This window comes from Aulostomus chinensis, chromosome 24 (genome assembly GCF_037954235.1).
Source record: "Aulostomus chinensis isolate RoL2024-O1b breed Wild chromosome 24, RoL_Achi_v1.0, whole genome shotgun sequence".
In the NCBI taxonomy this organism is placed as follows: Eukaryota; Metazoa; Chordata; class Actinopteri; order Syngnathiformes; family Aulostomidae; genus Aulostomus; species Aulostomus chinensis.
Window position 1 is genome coordinate 2712938 of NC_141343.1, and position 18174 is coordinate 2731111.

General features: G+C 40.3%; 1 protein-coding gene across 4 annotated transcripts in view; it reads right to left on the reverse strand.

Annotated features, from left to right (window-relative positions):
* Positions 1-18174, reverse strand: part of dnah2 (dynein, axonemal, heavy chain 2) — a 67782-nt gene that overhangs the window by 23567 nt on the left and 26041 nt on the right. For all 4 annotated transcript variants that reach the window (XM_086196584.1, XM_086196586.1, XM_086196585.1 and 1 more), the window contains 25 exons: positions 17328-17508; positions 17050-17177; positions 16289-16441; positions 15972-16097; positions 15443-15661; positions 12056-12173; positions 11673-11809; positions 10638-10775; positions 10281-10439; positions 9906-10058; positions 9375-9466; positions 8708-8906; positions 7710-7934; positions 7285-7389; positions 6800-6988; positions 6262-6347; positions 5655-5785; positions 5268-5417; positions 4118-4285; positions 3780-3940; positions 3479-3618; positions 2167-2296; positions 1461-1600; positions 646-856; positions 405-521 (listed from right to left, as the gene is read on the reverse strand). In XM_086196584.1, the coding sequence (XP_086052710.1) occupies positions 405-521; positions 646-856; positions 1461-1600; positions 2167-2296; positions 3479-3618; positions 3780-3940; positions 4118-4285; positions 5268-5417; positions 5655-5785; positions 6262-6347; positions 6800-6988; positions 7285-7389; positions 7710-7934; positions 8708-8906; positions 9375-9466; positions 9906-10058; positions 10281-10439; positions 10638-10775; positions 11673-11809; positions 12056-12173; positions 15443-15661; positions 15972-16097; positions 16289-16441; positions 17050-17177; positions 17328-17508 (3756 nt within the window). The remainder of the gene's footprint in view (positions 1-404; positions 522-645; positions 857-1460; positions 1601-2166; positions 2297-3478; positions 3619-3779; positions 3941-4117; positions 4286-5267; positions 5418-5654; positions 5786-6261; positions 6348-6799; positions 6989-7284; positions 7390-7709; positions 7935-8707; positions 8907-9374; positions 9467-9905; positions 10059-10280; positions 10440-10637; positions 10776-11672; positions 11810-12055; positions 12174-15442; positions 15662-15971; positions 16098-16288; positions 16442-17049; positions 17178-17327; positions 17509-18174) is intronic.

Here is an 18174-nt window from a genome sequence, read left to right on the forward strand (position 1 = left end):
ATGTACACATTTGTTTTTTTCCCTAAATTTCTCTGGTGCGGCTTATATTCAGGTGCGCTTTATAGTCCGTAAATTACGGTATTAGCAACATATATAACACGTACTATATCACAATGATATTTGCCATTTATCTGATGGTGATAAAAAAGTGCAATTTAAAAAATTACCAAAACAGCTTCACTAGCAGGCTAGGCAGCCCTTAGTTGCTTGGGCTTCAACCTAACTAATGATTCTCAAAGCATTCTGAGAAATATATCTCACTGGAATATCAGCGTTTGAAGGCCTATGTAGTGCTACCCCTTTATCCCAAGAAATATAGTGACACTCCTTCATGTGAATGTGCAAAACGAAGGGCTAAGTGGTGAAATGGGATTTGGCCAAAATGAATCCAAGACATGGATAACCTTCATGGCCTCCTCTAATGCCGGCAGGGCTTCATCCAGGTCTCTCTGTGCATTCTCAGCCATGGCTTTGCACTGCAACTCCTCAGCACCAATCTTCTCACTGTTAGCACTCACCATCTAACACACACACACACACACACACACACACACACACACACACACACACACCCCTGAATATTCATTACACCACTTTTATAAAAGTAGCATTTCTTATCAGTCAAGTTGAACATACAGGGCTTACCTTCTGCTGCGTGTCAGCCTCTCTCTTCTGTTGCACAATGACTGTCAGGTACTCGTCACACTGCCTCTGGAACTCGGCCACCTGCTTCTTGGCTTCCTCCAGTTCTACTGACATAGCCTCCACCTTCTCCCGTGTGTCACTGATCTTAAAAAGACCATTGTGTAGCTTGCTAACCTGCTCCCCAAGTTCACTGCGTTTCTCTGCCAGAAGCCTCAGTGGATCAAAAAGACAAACTATCAGTTGCTAATAATTTGACTCTGCTGGTATCCTAGAACAGCACTGCATATTGCAGCTTTGAAAGTGACAGGCTCTTAGAGAACTTTAAAAGACTCCTAGAGGGCAGGTGATCCAGACCAAGCTAATGGCCTCGCTCACTGGCCTCCTCCAGGATCTTTTAAGTTTCCTCTCTCTGTGTGATATTAACAACCTGAAGCCAAACACACGCAAAGATTCAGTGCCAGACAAAGTCAGGCTAGATGTTGCAGATTTACGATGTCAATCTCTGAATATGTCAGTACACACAGGCTCATTTATCAGGTTGCCCTAGCATCATGAGGTCCAGACTTCTTGAATGTAAAGAATACACAAGCTTGTACACACCAAAAGCGAGTACAGACAGACAAGCTTTGTGCTTCTCCGTTGTCTTTGAGTGTACAACTAATCAATATCAATCAAATCTAGAATAATTTTGTCCAAACGGGACTCTTTTATGAGGAACCAATACATCTCATTCAATGAATTTAGGAACTGGAAAGTGATGGATCTTAAAACATAAAGTATTAAGGAAAGCAATGAGGGAATGTTAAGGTGCCTACTTCTTATATCCAGACACCAGCTCCAGGTAGTTGGTGGGTGTCACATAATTATGTCGTCTTATCTCCATCTTCATCCTCTGGGAGATCCCTGCAACTGACTGGTGTGTGGTCACAAAGATACTGGCTATCTTTGTTTGGTTCTGCAACACCACGAACAAAAAGCGCAGAAATGTTCATCCGATACTCCACAAGTAAACTTTCAAGAGTGACATGCAGTGTTTACTTGTGAATATAAAAGCACAATTTCAATACAGCAGAAGAGAAAGGCTCTTGCACTGCCATATTCGTAGTGCTGTAATGGTAATAAACGTTGATATAGCTATAATGCTACTGTTCTCACCCTTTATATAAAAATACTTATAATACATAATGAAAATATTTTTGGTTTTGTTTTAATGGGGCCATCTTATTTGTTAATGCCTCAAAAAGGTTCAACTCTGAAAAAGACAGTGAATGTGTTTTTCATCCAATGTCAGTATAAGTAGTTATAACTTGAGTCAAAGTTCCAATTTTTGAACTTGTGGTACAACACTGCTCTGCTCAAAAAGAGCTATGATGCATGAGCAAAAAACATTTCCACAATCATGTAATTATATATCAGCAGACAGGGTTTAATGCAGTTTACATTAAAATGTACAGATTTTTGGTAATTTATTGTTGGTAACTTTGCAATTGTGTAACTATGTATGTATTTGTGCCTCCTCACCCCCTCAGAGCCCAGATCCAGTCCATCCAAGTACCTCTCAGCCACCTCCAGAAGAGCATCTTTGGGCCACTTACAGAACCAGTCAATGGTGGTACAGTTGACAAGAGCTGGGTACTGAAGGATTCGGTTCCTGTTGAGAAACAACTATTTATTCAAAAGGTTTGTTGTGAGCAAAATCATTAAAGTTGTACACCGTTGTCTCTTAAAGGTTGTGCAACTTAAAACCGATGTGTGAGTAACTAAAGGAGCTTCAAGCAGACCAAAAAGACAGCCTTACTTTAGAAAAACGCCCAACAGTTTTATCTGGCTAACTGTAGTCGTAGCACTCCCTGAGCCCATGCAGGCAATGTGATATGGCTGGCGGTCGGGGGTCGGGGTGATTAGCTCTGGGTAATGGTGCCTGCCAGCCCAATTAGAATCATTATGTGTGACCAATATCTTGAGCCAGTAATTATAACTAGGCCATCAATGCTTGAGGGAGGTGAGGTGATTGGTGATAGAAATGTGTGTGCGGCAAAGGAAAGAAGAGAACATGCAGAGGAGAATACATGTATTCATCCATGTATAAAACTACATTTATGTGAGTCCACAGCGTCACTTTACAGATTCCCCCCAAAATTCCAAATTTCCAAAACTGAAATGATCAACTAATTTCTCTTAAATTTGTACAGCGTCTATATGACACCCAGGAAAAGGTTAATGACACATCATGTTGTAAATGTCTTTCAGAGTAGTCTGAGAGCTTTAAGTAATGCTTTTCAACAATGAGTCTTCTCTGAAACTTTGTCTGTCACATACACTGTTTGCTGAATTTACTGCATCTTAACTAAACGTGGTTGTGATGAGGTGGCTGCCCCCGATTCTCTTTCCGTCAACCAATATCCTCAATTTGAAATTTTGACGTTGGATATTGAGACTTGAACAGAAGCAATTAATTCAGCCAAATGTATTCTAAATTGAAAACAAGACTAATCCTTTACAGAATCCTTTTACAAAAGCTTTTTTCCTCTCTTCTTTTTTCATGCAGAAATGGACACAAGGTTGGATGGGTGTCACATGGTAGGTGGGTGGGAGACGAACGGGTTAAGCACAGAGTAAAAGAGTGTAAACAGTGCGTGATGACAGCACTGACATAATGGTAGAGTTTTTTTTTACCTGCAGCCATTATTATTGTATTAATGTTGACAGCATCGTCACTGACATATACTTAAAAGAAATCCTTGGTCACAAAACAAGAAAGCTGTTACTCAATGACAAACAGAGGAGATGGAAAGAAGAGGAAGCAGGTAGAAACTGTTGAGCTTAAATCTACCTGAACGGTTCTCCCACTGGACTCATGCAGAGAACGATGTGCAGGTTGTTCCTGACTCGTTCTATTAGGTAGCTGAATATGGAGTTAGGAGTCTCCGCCACATTGTCTTTCCTTGCAGAATCTGACAGGGAACTGCATATCTAGTGGAATTCAATTTAAATTTATATTTACATTTATTTAAATTTACACCTGCGGGTCAACATGTAAACAACTACAAAGATAAAAATACATGTACAAGTATGCAAATGAATGCAAAAGACAAAGCACAGATGGTAGCCATAGGTATAAAGAACATTGAGACCTCAACAAACTCGTCCTGCTTGTAGAGGTTGGGCACCTCTCCAGAGCTCAGGATGTTGTTGATGTCCTCCAGGAAGGACTCGTCTACAATCTGAGTGTCATTGAAGAGGAAGACGGTGGGCTTGTTGTCTACACCAGTCAAACGGTACAGCTTCTTGATGTCTGGAAGCAAGAACAGACACATCACCAAATCTGACTGAACCGATGGTGGTTAATCATCAAGGGCAGAAAAATGCTTCTTCTTTTACACAAAACAATGAACTATGTATGAATTTAATCTCCACTTTTTTTTTTAGACTAAGCTGTCCATGCTTAACTTCCAGGCCGTTTTGATCTCACCTTCCCTGAACTCCATCTTGCGGTATTGCTTGTTGACTTCCACCTGGAACACCTGGTACTCACAGATGGATGCAGCCATTTTCAACAAGCTCTGTCTGCCTGAACCCCCGACCCCTGCCAGCAGCATATTGCCCCTGAGCTGACTGATCACACGTACGATACGGGTTACTGTGGAGTGAACACAAAAATACAAGTACATTTGAAACCCTATAAAATATAGCTTCCAAAACTACTTTGCCTTCATATGAGCTAATACTGTATGTCATAAAAGCAGTGTTGTAGTAGCAGGGCACAGCCCAGTGCTTCTCCGTCAGCTAATCATCCTCCATGCTGTGTTTTTCAAAAAAAAGCTTCAAACTGGGACAGAATCCCAACTGGCCAGCAAAACCACATGAGAACACAGATGAGGATCTATTGTACTGGTAGAACATGATGGGTGGAATTAATGGAATTAAATGATCCATCGGGAGAATTTGCTACACTGTGTGTTGGGAAATAACAAGCCACAGCTCTCTGCTTTGAAGAAATACTTTCATGTATTCACACATGACAGACTTATTCCCTTCCTGTTACACTTCTAAACTTCAAGCTAAATATACATGGATAGTCCTTTCTGCATTCTGGAGTCAGAAAGAAGTAATGCGACAGGGAGAAAAAAAGGTCTTTGTGAGCTCAAAACACCTATTTGTGAGTACTTGAAAGGCAAAAACCACTTTCTGGCTGAAGTATGTATAATATAGTATAATGTCTGTGGATACTAAGGGTGGAACAGTTCAGTAACCCCACAATTCTGTCTGCAGTGGGTGACAATTTGTGTTCAGTTTGCTTTGTTCATTAAGAAAAAAGAAAGATGTCCAGCAAATGACAAAAAAAAAATTGCAAAGACACTCACACCGAGCTGAAATCAATAAATAACATGAATAAGCCAAGTTGCTACTGCGTTTTCAGTCATTTTCTGCTGTCAGTGGGCTCAACACTAACAGGGTGGAGCTGATGAGCCATCATGGGAAAACACAAAACCTAATCCTACTTTTGTTTCTAAAAAGGAGCCTAAAATGCGGTTTACATGTGCAGACTGGACATTAAGTTGTGCGTTGAATGATTCATTTTTGCCTCCCTAGTAATTTCAGCATGTATGCTATATTCTTACTGTGCTCGATAGCATCTCGGAAGAGCACCAGGCTCATGGGCACAACGCCAGGTGTCAGGTTGTAGTCCTCCAGGTGAGTCTCCATGAACTTCTTGAGAGTTTTCATGTCCATTAGGTCTTCATACACATGGTGCTCACTCAAGAAGTCCCCTTAAACACACGCACACACACACACACACACACACACACACACACACACACACACACACACACACACACACACACACACACACACACACACGCATACACCATCATAAACACATCCATAACTCCTGGTTTATTGAACACTACCAGATTACAAATCCATAATCATCCATCATATTTTCTGCAAGGATATTTTGACAGTGAGAGCAGACAAACAAAATTACAAAAAAAATCCAAACATACCAAAGATTGGAGGTTGCTTATTGGGACAGATGTTGTGGAAAGTGAGGTTGAAGAGTGAGGCCAGTTTCTCGGATAGCAAAGTAACAAAGGCATCTATGTCACTGTGATCTACGAGTCGGTCAGAGAAAACCCTGCAATAACATAGAACACAACAGTAATGCAATCAAACTGTATGTTTTTAATGATATAAAGTCCATTAGAAAACCCTTGACTGCTGGAGATACACGAAAGATTAATTTATACGACTTTTTGAAAGTGGTAGGAGACCATTCAATTCTCAAATATCCTGATAGTAAAAGCAGAACTGCTGGACTTCAGTTAAAGGCACAAGAATAAAACATAAAAGACCACAAAAGAGAGAGATGTATTTCAAAAACAAGAACATGCGATTAATCTACTAGCATGCCAATCTTTAGAGGATACAATATGGACCATGCTCTAACTAGCAGCCAAAACAATGTACAGATGATGCTTATTGGAACATTTTTGCCTACATAAAGCAGTCTACCCAGTAGTGATGAAGATATTAGTCTGGTCCCACTAACCCACACACCATCTCATAGGGCCAGTATCTTGCAAAAAAGATACTGAACTTGTTTTTGTTTACCTGAAGCACTCATGAATCCACAGTCTTGTGATATTGTTTTTATTATCATGGAAGTCTGGATCTGCTCTTAGCAGGCCCTGAAACACCTTGAGGGGATGACACACAATAAAAGACACAAGTATTTTCTTCCTTTTCCCCCACAGTTTGTCTCCCCAATTACTAGTCTGCTTGTTGTGTCTAATATGGACCTCTAACTACGCCAGAAGCAACGTGGGTAAACAAACCCGCAACCTCCATGTTGATACGTAACACAATACATTGCTACACGGCATGGGCTGCCATAAACAGGAATTCAACAGGCAGTATTTAGACTGACCCAAAATCAAAAGAATTGTGGATGATATTGCATGACTTAAAAGCTAAACACAATATGTGTAAATGGTCAGTTACTCCAGGCCAGTTCTTGTCATGGTTGTAGTGGTACTGTTATGTTGAATCAAAAAAAGAAGAAGAAAAAAAAACAACAATATTTGTAGTAACTGTAAATATGAGTGTGCTGTGGTTACCAGTGCATCGATCTACATGTTATTGTGTGTACCTTGGAGATGTCCCTGAGGTTGAAGAGGTAATGTGTTTTGGCTGGAGTAGGAAGAAAGCGAGCCGTAACAGAATTATACAGTTCTAAAGTAGCTTGAGTCAGAATGTCTCCAATGGGTTTCACATCCTCCTTAAAACCTTGTAGCTTCTGGTTAATCATGGTGCTGTAGATCCGTCTGATTTGGGAATCCTGCAGATGACAAAAAAGTACCTTGTAAATGACATTGCAATAAGATACATGAGAATGTAAGTTGTTCTGGTCAAAAGAAGACCAGAGACAATACGCCTTTTTTTTTTCTCTCAAGGATGCAACAAGTTACAGAGATACAAAAATACAGATTTCATTGTGAATTCATTTTTCTACATATGAATGTTGATGATATTAACTTCATATTAATGTATTTATCAATATAATTTTGTCACATTTACTCCAGTGGTAATAGATCCTTTTCCAGAGACAGGATGTTGAGAGCCAGCAGGACTTACATGAGGGAAGGTCATATTGATGAGGTTGAATCGACTCTGCAGGCGATCAGATATGTGAGCCCTTCCTCCACCTGGTGGACCCATCGACGCCAGCAGGAACATATCCTGATAGATCACAAACAAGTGAAAAGCAATGAGGGCAGGTCATCAAACCAGTCAACGTCACAAAAGACATACAATAAACATAAAGTATAAATTAGTTGAAGGTGTTTAACACATTCCTATGGAGTGAAACCAAGATGAACACTTATTTAGTAACCACACTGTGATTAGTATCTATCATAACAGCAAGAAATCTCTGTTTGTATGTTTGTCTGCCTGTTATTTGATTAACTCAACAACAGTTCAAAATTAATTAATTTTGTAGGAGGCACAAAAGTGAAAATGTAGCTCACAGTTCCGTACACCAAAGTGCCTTCTCTCACCTTGACAAACTTTAGGCTCTGTTTGTGCCGGTCATACCAGAAGCTATAGTCAATCCAGAGTCGCAGCAGCTCCAGTGGTGGCTGAGTGCCGAATAGGTCATGAGCTGGCATGTTGAGGTCATCCAGAAAGCAGAGCAGGTGCTTCCTGCCTGCTGGCACAAATACACCTTTGGTTCTCTTCTCTAAGCGGCTCTCCACAATAGCCTGGATGTTATTAGAGGATGTCTGGACATCCACGTAGATAAAACAGGAGACAGAGACACACAAAAACCAAGACGGAAATGTAAGTTTCATCGTGTATGTGATTTGACATTAATCATAAAACAAGGAAATTCCCCACAGAAAGCAAGACTGAGGAAATACAATGGTGTACTTGTGAAGGTGATTTCAAATCTCCACGTCTGTGTCTGATTCCAATTTCAAGAGGATGTGTTTAATGACTAAAATTCATGGATAGAATGATTGTGCCCCGAATACCTCCTGATAATCAAAAACTATATCGATGCGAAATACAGTGGGCAACGATCAGTAACTATCAGTTACTACAACCTGAAAATCTTACAGACGTAAAGCTGAGTGATTATACTTCTACTGTTTCAACATGTACTAATTGCTAGTTTAATATGCAAGAATTTATTTTGTTTTGTACATGCATGGGGTGTGTGTGTGTGTTTGTGTGTGTGTGTATATATGTGTGTGTCACCCAGGTTTATCATGAGTGACAGCTGTATGTTATCAGACAGGCTTATAACAAAGAGGAAGAGGATGGTACCTGTACTGTCTGTTGACTACAATTTTCTTCAAGACAGTCTTAGCACATTAAAAGAAACATTTTGTAATGTTTAAGTCTCAGCCATTAAAACTCCAACACTGATGATTCAGTAACTTTGATCACTGAGTTACTCGGTGACCAGCAACCAGCCAAAATACGTATGTTTGACCTCAGTCTGAAAGGCAGAGTGGATTCAAGGATGAAGACCATGCACAGCAGCACCAACCTGTGAAGACATGTTGACAGTGAGACCAGTCCACTTGAAAGTATCCAGACTTTGCAGGACACCCTGAGCCACTGAAGTTTTACCGGTACCCACTGGCCCAGTGAGCAGTACTGGGTACTGATTCATCACCAGAGCTTTAACCAAGAAGTTGTAACGAACCGTATCCACTGTTGGAACCATAATCTTATAGAATGGAGCACTGGAGGAGAGAGCAACGATAGCAATATACATTACATTGTGTTTTCAGATAGATATATTTGTTTATCAGAAGGACTACACAAAAACTACTTGTTTTTCAAGAAACCTGGTGCGGGGTGTAAAAGTGTCAAAGTAAGAACCCATCAAACTTTGGAGCTGGCAGCTTTAACGTAGAAAAAATTGGATTTTTTGTTGTTGTTGTAGTTTTATTGTTATTGCTAAAAGGCTGAGCACTCAAAATGCTCCTTTGATCATGAAAATTAGTGGAAACTTAGTGAAACATGAGCCAAGGAAGACCACAGTTAAATTTGAGAAGAAATATTACAAGGACCGTGACTGAGGTACGTGCTTTACAGTGTCCTTGTAATTTCAAGGGTGACAGTGTGTTAGATGAATACACAGAGAGCAAAATGGTTGGAGAAGACAAACTTGGTGTTGAGGTGAGTATGTAGACCATCTTGTGACTCACGTGGGAGCGTAGCGCCAGCCCTTTGGCAGTTTATCTTCAAACGAAGCCCAGCATTTGTTCTTGGTGTCTACATAGTACTCGTACACTGTGTCCTGAGAGTATTCACAATTAAACAGATCATTCAATATCACAATAATTTCATTTTACTGCAATTAGCCTAATACATTTGGCTTGTGTGTATCGTTGTACACCTTGATATCAAAATGCCTGGGGCAGAATTCACATATTGTAAATAACTCTGTCTAAGACGTTCAAATAGATGCGAATACTCCAAATGAAATAAAAAATAAAAATGTTTTTCATGAGACTATAACAACCACAGAAGTCTTTTATGCAGCCAAATCTACTTCAACATAAACATATGTGGAAGCGCCAATTGTTAAATTGTTTAAATACTTTAGCTTCAGATGTTGCAGGCTGAATGATTCACAGAAGTGGGGTGGTGTCGAGGTACTTCAGGTTGCATCAGCCAGGTGACTGGCTTTGTACGTGTCTTAAGAGTGGAGAGAAATATTGTGCTCTAAAGGGGACCTTGACGGGGAAGCTGCCGTCCATCTCTCGTAGAAAGTTATCCATCTTCTTGCGTCCGTCCTCATCAACAGAAGCGCAGACAGACCAGATAAGACTGAAGGTGAACCAGAGCTCCACAATACGACCAAAGTTCTCCACGTCAGAGTTGTTCACCTAAACAAGGTGGAGAGACAATGCCTCACAATATTTTTCAGATGGGGCATCAGAGGGCATCTGGGACTTACTTATAATGCCACCAGTTAAAACTGGATAATTTACTGTTGAATTTCAGTCTTTCGTCAAGGAAAACTGCCTCTAATGGCAGTTTCAACATTTTTGGAAAATGACTCTTCAAGGGAGGTTTGCAAGGTGCAGTGAAGTCATACTCTAACTTACCCCATTACTGTGCGTGGCAAAGGAGTCGTAGAGATGACAAAGTGACGTGACTCCATTGAGTACAGTGATGGGAATCAGCTCCTTGCAATTGCTCTTCTTGAAGTTTAATGTGCTCGCTACATATTTATCAAACAAACACTTAAGATGGTTCATCTCAGCCTGTGGAGAAATGTTGGAAATGTCAGGAAAAACAAAATTCAACATCTTATATAATTACGTATGTCTGCATCTAAATTCCAATGTTTAGATTTTTGAAGTCCTCTGTCTTGTCATGACTATAGTAATAATTAAGAGTACCATACATGAAAAAAACAAAACAAAACAGTAATTAAAACAAGTTCTGTGAGTATACTGTACCTTGTGCCGTTTGTTAAGCCAGGACTGCACCACAGGTTTCCAGCCCAGGTCGGTGTAGTCATTGTAGACCATCCCACAGCGGGACACTGTAGCTGGAGACGCCATGGCCAGGTTCTCCACTTCAAATAGCAGAGATACCTGAGGCAGAGGGACGCACTACTAGTTTCTCTGATCTGAATATTTCACAATACAAATAATTCACAGATTTATTTTTCTCATTTTTATAATTTGCTGTATTAAGAAAGCATGCTCAGTGTTTCATGCCACCAGATTATAATGTGATCAGTTTGAATTAGGTTGTGCGTGGGACATTAAACAGTGTCAGAAATATTTTTTTTGTCACAGTACTGTACAGTGTATCAATATTCCAGCTACTAGTATTGATACTTTGAAACTTTTCCAATATTAAATAATGGCAGCTACATGTAGTGTGCTCATGAACAGTGTACATATGTGCAGTTTTGAGTGTTGCAATATGTATTGTGTCATATTGAAATATATCATAACCCATGGATTGTAATACATCATCATACATCTTGCTGTGAGGGGGCAGGACTTAAGGATTTGGGGGAAAAAAATCAAACTGCAGTTATTTTGACTGATAGTGGAATTGTAATATGATTTCAGATACAAGAGGAAATGTTAATTTTTACACCCTTATTCTCATCTTAATTGAAAAATCCATTGAAATGATTATGGTTGGATTTTTGTGGGATCAGCCTTGAACATAAGTTTTCTTTAGAGAATATGATGTGGAAGCAGGAAATCTCTGCAGCATCACAATAATTCATTTAAAATGATATATTGACACACAATTAGACACAACGCCATGTGCCTACAATTTGAAAATTATGGTAGAAACACTGTGATTTCAACAACATTTCAATCAATCATGTAACCCTACCAAGCTCTACTGCATCTTTCAGTTTGTTAGTCAGGTAATGAAGCTCCATCCGTTGCTGATTCCTTTGGTTTCTTGGGAAAAGCTGTATTATACACCTAAGAATAGTGGTAGAAAATAAGAGTCCTTCTCACCTGTTCAGGCATGGAAATTCTTTCTCCATTGATGAGTGTGAGCACCTTGTTGTCGTCCATGACAGAGTTCATGCTCTCGATCCACAGAGTGTCAACTGGCCCATCAAACACAATCCACTTCTCATCTGGTTTCTCATCTAACCAAAGAAGAAGTGGAGGAGGAAGAGGAATGTGTGATAGAGTAAGTGAGTAGAAACACTCATTGACATGACTCCTCAAACAGCAATTCATAACGGACAGTAGGATTTAATGCTCATGTTTCATGAACTACTTTCTAGACAAGGAGAGGATATTTTGTTTTTGGATTTTTGGGATACAAAATTGCAAAAAGATTAAGCAAAAACATGTTGACTTGAAGTGCTATTTGGTTGTAGTGTCTTTACCTGCACAAGCTGATCTCATGATGGAAGATAGAACTCCATCTGTCCACTCATTGGTTGAAAGGTTGTTTTCACCGTACAGTTCCCCTAGACTCATCGCTTTGGGGTTCAGAGGGAAATCCTTCAGGACCACGAGGCCCATAGGTGAGGGAGGAAGTAACAAAAAAGAAATACGACTGAATAATTACCTGAGAATTGAGTAGTAATAAATGAATAACAGAAGCAATATAAAAGGGCTAAATTTATGTCCTTTATTCTGGTCAACAGAAGAGATAATGGTCCTCATTGATCAAACAAGCATACGACCGAAAATGAGCGTAAAACGTGCGTACGTTCATTTCCTGCAAAGCTGTGGCATTTATCAATTTGAACGTGAGCATATTCTGTGATGAAATCTTAAAACAGGACTGAGTTTGTTCATGCAAATTTAGATTTGACGTGAGGTGACCTGTGGCTCATGGACAGGAGTCATAGAGTTGTTTTAACTGCAGATGTCGTGTCACTGATGAAGATGTGTGCATCACGACAAATCCTTATGGTACTGTAAATATGTAGCCTATGAAATAAAAAATAATTCGTTAATATAAAATTGTGTACCCGATTACTCTTTCAGCTTGAATTGGTGCATGGAATGCTGCTGGCCACCGGGTCCTTTCAGTGGGAGATCCCTGACAGGTCTGGAATAACCCAGCCGTCACTAAACCAAATATGCCAGCAGTTTTGAGGGCGATCAGTTCCCTCTCTGCTGAGTATGTTTAATTCACATATCATGATGCTCAGCAAACTGTGATCAAAAGGGAATTCTACGAGATTGCCAAGTTTCCAAAGGTGATAGGAGCGATTGATTGTACCCATGTGAGTCTGAAGCCACCATCCGTGAATGATTACGCATACATCGATCGCAAAAATTACCACTCCATCAATGTTCAAATAATCAGTGATGCCAGAATGAGTATTCTGAATATGGTAGCCTGGTGACCTAGAGGCACGCACCGGGGGTGCACTGCATCGTCAGAGTCATCTGATCGGTGTGTTACGCACACAATTGTTGTTGTAATTGTTGGACACATAGCTCTAACAATTCAATGTGATTCATTTAGGTGACAAAGGCTATACTCCTTACACCCCAATAGCGCGCATACGCACGCATGGGCCAGGGTGAAGCGCTGTGTAGGGCTCATTAAGAGCAGATGGCTCTGTCTCGGGTCAGTGGGGGAAACCCTGCTTTATACCCCTGAAAAGGTAAAATAATCCAGACATGTGGATTTCTCCACAAAATTGCACAGAAGAATGGGGTGCCATTTGAGGACCTTTACCCTGAGAACCCCCTGCCCAGAGATCCCTGGCTGCAACCTCCACAGCTTGGAGCCCTCAGGAGGAGAGAGGAACTGATTTGGTGCTTTTGACATTCACTGATATGTTCCGGTAAGCAATGTTATTTGAAAAAGACAACGTTAAATGTTGAGTGGACATCCATTCATCTGCTTATCCTGTTAAGTGTCACTGGGGGTGGGGGGGGGGGGGGGGTGGAGCCTATCCCAGCAGCCTTCAGGTGAGAGGCGGGGTTCACCCTGGACAGGTCACCAGTCCATCACAGGGCCAACACATATAAACAGACAACCATTCACACTCACAGTCACACCTACGGTCAATTTAGAGTATCAATCAGCCTCGTCCCCAATTGCATGTCTTAAGACTGTGGGAGCAAGCTGGAGTACCAGAGAGAACCCAGCAGGAACAGGGAGAACATGGAGACTCACACAGAAAGATCCCGTGCCCGAGTCGGGACTCGAACTTGGAACCTTCTTGCTGTGAGGCGACAGTGCTAACCACTGCATCCCCATGCCGCCACGTTCTGGTTCATCTGGTCCAAAATAAAAATAAATTTGATATATCAAATGTTTAACCAGCAAATGTTTTATTAACCACATATGTAGAAATTAAACTATTCAAACCTCTTCCATAGTCCGATTGACTGTGGAAACGCTGTCGACTGCAGCTTCTCTGCACACCACATTTTTTGCTTGCCTTTTAAACCTGATTTCAGGCTACCAAACAATACTAAATGGTGCGCGTCTACCAAACTCGTGAGCGTCTCCACTTCAGCCTCTAAAAAGTCTTTTTTTTTCTTTGCCGGCTTATGGCTCTCCATGTCGTAAACTCTAGGGGTGCGGCCTCTAAACCGTGGGTTTATAGAGGGCGTGATATGATAATCACAATCAATTTCAGCCACCGAATTTATCAACAGTCGCTCGTTCTCATGCTGGGATTGGTGTGAGACACTTGTCTTGTAAATCTCACGTGAGTCCTGTTGTACGGTCATTTCTCCGCTCATTTTTGCACAGGTTTGTGCACTCGTTTGATAAATAAGGGTGTGATGGCTGCACTCGCAGCCACACAGCTCCAATGAACTGCGTATCTGAGCTTGCAGTCGCACTTTGGTTTCTTTGCATTAGCAGTTTATTTTTTCCCTTATTTAGTTAATTTTAACCACATTTTATAACAAACAATAAATAACAACATACTGGATTTTGTTTCAAGTAGCATACTCTTTTATTTTAGTTTTGACAGTACATTAGTTTCTATTTGGTAGCGCGCATTTAGTTAACTTTAGTACAGTCATTTGTTTAAGTTGTTCTAATGTATATTTAAAGCTCAGGCAAAGGGTGTGCATCAGGTAAAAGGAGCAGTTAAATGCAGGAAGTGGCCAATTGGGTTATACCAATCTCTGCAACCTCATAGGGAGGAACTGTTTATTTTCAGATTAGTTATATTGTTGTTTTCCTTGCTGAATACTTAATTATGATATTCTTGGTTTGGTTAACATTTTTAAGAGATTAAGAGTGAATCTTTGTTAAAGGGGGTTATTAGGTTTGTAAATTATTGCGTAGTTTGTAATTTTGTTTGTCCTGTCATCCCTTTTTGTCTCTGTGTGGCCAGATCAGCCAGTATATATGTTCCCCATTGTGTTCATTCTGTTAGGTCTGTTTGTAGGGTTAAGTTCCCTTTTGTTAAGTTATGTTTCTTTGACCTCTTTTACGTGCCTAGAACCTCAATTATACATATTTTTATATGTATTTCCTTTTTCATTTTTGGGTAAAATAAATCCCTCTTTTTTTCAAAACCACCTGAGTCTCCTTTGTCTACGAGCTCAGTCCCTTACAAAGGGCCAATGTCTACAATATTCAGCCTCTAAGGTTTGCATGCGAGCATTAATTCAAACACAGAATATGGGTTGCAACTCAAATAATAAAAATAATCTAATAACAATTCATAAACTAAACACGTATGTAACTGTATATATGAATTTTACTGTCTCAATTCACATTCCTTTTGCTTCCCACTTAAGTCAACTCATTTCACTGTGAATTATTTTCCATCCACACCCACCTGGACAAGCTGGAAGCCAGGTACTCCCTTGTGATGCAGGGCAGTGAGTGCACTTTGTAGGGTCCTCCAAGTAACAGTTTTGGCACTGCCCGTCTCACCCACTAACATGGAAGAGTGTCGAGAGTTTTTGGTCTCATAAAGTTGGATGACTTTAGTTATGGCAAAAGGAGTCAGCTGCAAACATTTCTGGTGAAGTTCCAACTCGATGGCCTCCTTCAACTGAAGAGATAGTCAGACAAAAGTAAAGTTAAACTGACCATGGTGAGACAGGTTCAGCTTTAAGGTTGTCTATCTCAGATCTCTACTATTTTTTTCATTTGTGGGTGTGTTGAAAAATATTGTTGAAGGATACCAGTTAATGAAAACCAGCCCATCAGGGAAGCAGCTCAATATAAACGATCCCTTCCTTTTATAACAAAGTGTGTTTTTATCTATTTTCATAGTCTAATTTAGCATGTGACATCAGGTGGATTAATAACAGAATCTCTGGGATAAATTATGACCTTGTCCTCTAATAAGATCATCTTACTTTTCCATAATCGATAACAGTTGGTTCCACAGCAGGGAACAAGTCCTGGATGATCCCACTGAACAGAGGCAGGTCAGCAGAGGTCAGTTTAGCCATGTTCATGTCTGTCATGGCCATTAAAAGTATCTGAAGATAAAAGAGCAGAGTCGTAACGTCATAGACGTGCATTGTAGATCATGCAATCATAGCAAATGCCTGCTATTCATCTGGATGTTTATGCTAAACCACTTAGCAAAGACACAGTGTCAGCATCTTGACCTGGTAATCAATGATCTAATGAGTCTTAAGAAGCTAAACACAGACAATAAGGGACCTACTTCTTCATCAGGAACAGTAGTAAAGGCGCGGCGCTTCCTTCCTGCATAGCGAAGCAAGGAGGTGAGAGCACGGAGGCCAAAGTCATAGTGGTCCTGTTTCGACAGCTGCTGCATTGCCAGAGAGTACAGGGTGAACACCTTCTTAGCCAGGAGCTATGAGGAGCAAGAGAAAAACAAAAAGGAGCATTTTTAAGGGTGAAAAATGGACAAAAATAGATAGAAGACAAAAGACAGAGAAAGCTTGATGTCAGCCTTGCACAGTACAGTACAAACAAGAGATGAGCAATCACTGAGCTTAGCATATGGAGCCTAAGGACCCCTGCGTGCTGTTTCTGCTCCAGACATACTGTATTTTCACTCACAATATCTGGTAAATAAATAGCTTGCCACATCATGTAAATTATCTGCCACTTCTCCATCAGCCTGCGGTACAAAAATCCTGTGTTTGCATGGTGTAAAATATACTTGCAGCTATGCATCTGCTCACTGGCCTTTTTTTGTTTTTAATAAATGTTCAGTGTACGAAGCTGTGCTTGTATGGTTTTGGGCAGGCACAGCATTGAAGCATGTAGCCTCAGGCATTTTCTCTCCATATATAGAGGAGGGGGTGTTTCAGTGATCTCACTAATTAAGTTCCAGGAGGATGAATGAGTTAAACATTTAACGATGTTGTGTTTGAAATGTATTGTTTGACAGATTATTACATTACTGTTCCATCTTCCAGCACAATATCGGTTTAAGGTTCACTGACTGGTGTTAACCTTGCAGTTGTTGAAGCCCTCTCCAAAGAGTATGATCTCAGCAATGAGTGTAGAGTCTGGCACCACCATGGAGATAGGTCTGAACATGGATTTAAGGTTGTCCGGAAGCTCAGTACGACCTGCATAACCTTGGAGAAATAGTCATAAAAGGTTATAATTACAAATACTGTGAGCACATTATTATCATAGGCACTGGAAATGTCTCTAACTGCCTCTGAATCATGTTCCATTGTTAAGCTCAGTGTGTTTCCAATGTTGGCATATTACATGAAACCTACCGGGATTCATCGTGATAAAGACTCCACATGTCGGGACCAAACTGATTTGTTGTCCATCAAAATGGAACTTGGACTGTCCAGCTGAGAGGGCAGACAGGATGGAGAGGATCTGCTGGGCCACCACAGATAAAACTTCTATGTTGATACGGTTGAACTCGTCAAAGCACCCCCATGCTCCTGTCTGTTCAGGGTGGACATCATTGAATTAGTTCATAATGCATGTATTAAGGTATACAAAAATACTTTCAACAAATACTCATGTTTGGGAAAACTCTTATAATTACCACATTCAAATCCTTAAACACTTTTCCAAATTACATGACTATATAAAAAGCTTTATTTCAGGTTTCACCTTTGGACTCAAGACTACCTTCTACTCTATAAAGTTCATTCTCTGTTTGTCACTGGACACTCAATAGATGTGTATACTGAATTTTGGACCAGGATCATATTCAAAAATATGTGTGATGCTACAAATAATTATTTTACAATGGCCTTTTACAGTAACTTTTACAGAAAGGAGGAGAAAAATAACCCGTGGCAGGCTTTTCAACATGCAGAACTGCTGATCATCACCAAGCACACATATTGTCAATGTGCCTGAATGGTGAGACCAACCTGCAACTGACCGACCCAGAACTTTTTTTTGTTTAATGAAGTGTTTTGTTTTTGTTTTTGTTTTTTATCGTGACAAACATAACAAAGACTTGTTGGTAAAAATGTGACAGTTGACATTAGACAGGATTTTCAGTCACTTGTGTGCACATTCAAGGGGATGAGAATTCTTCTACCTCTCTTTATTCAGGTTGACTTCATCATCATCATCATCATCATCATCATCATAATC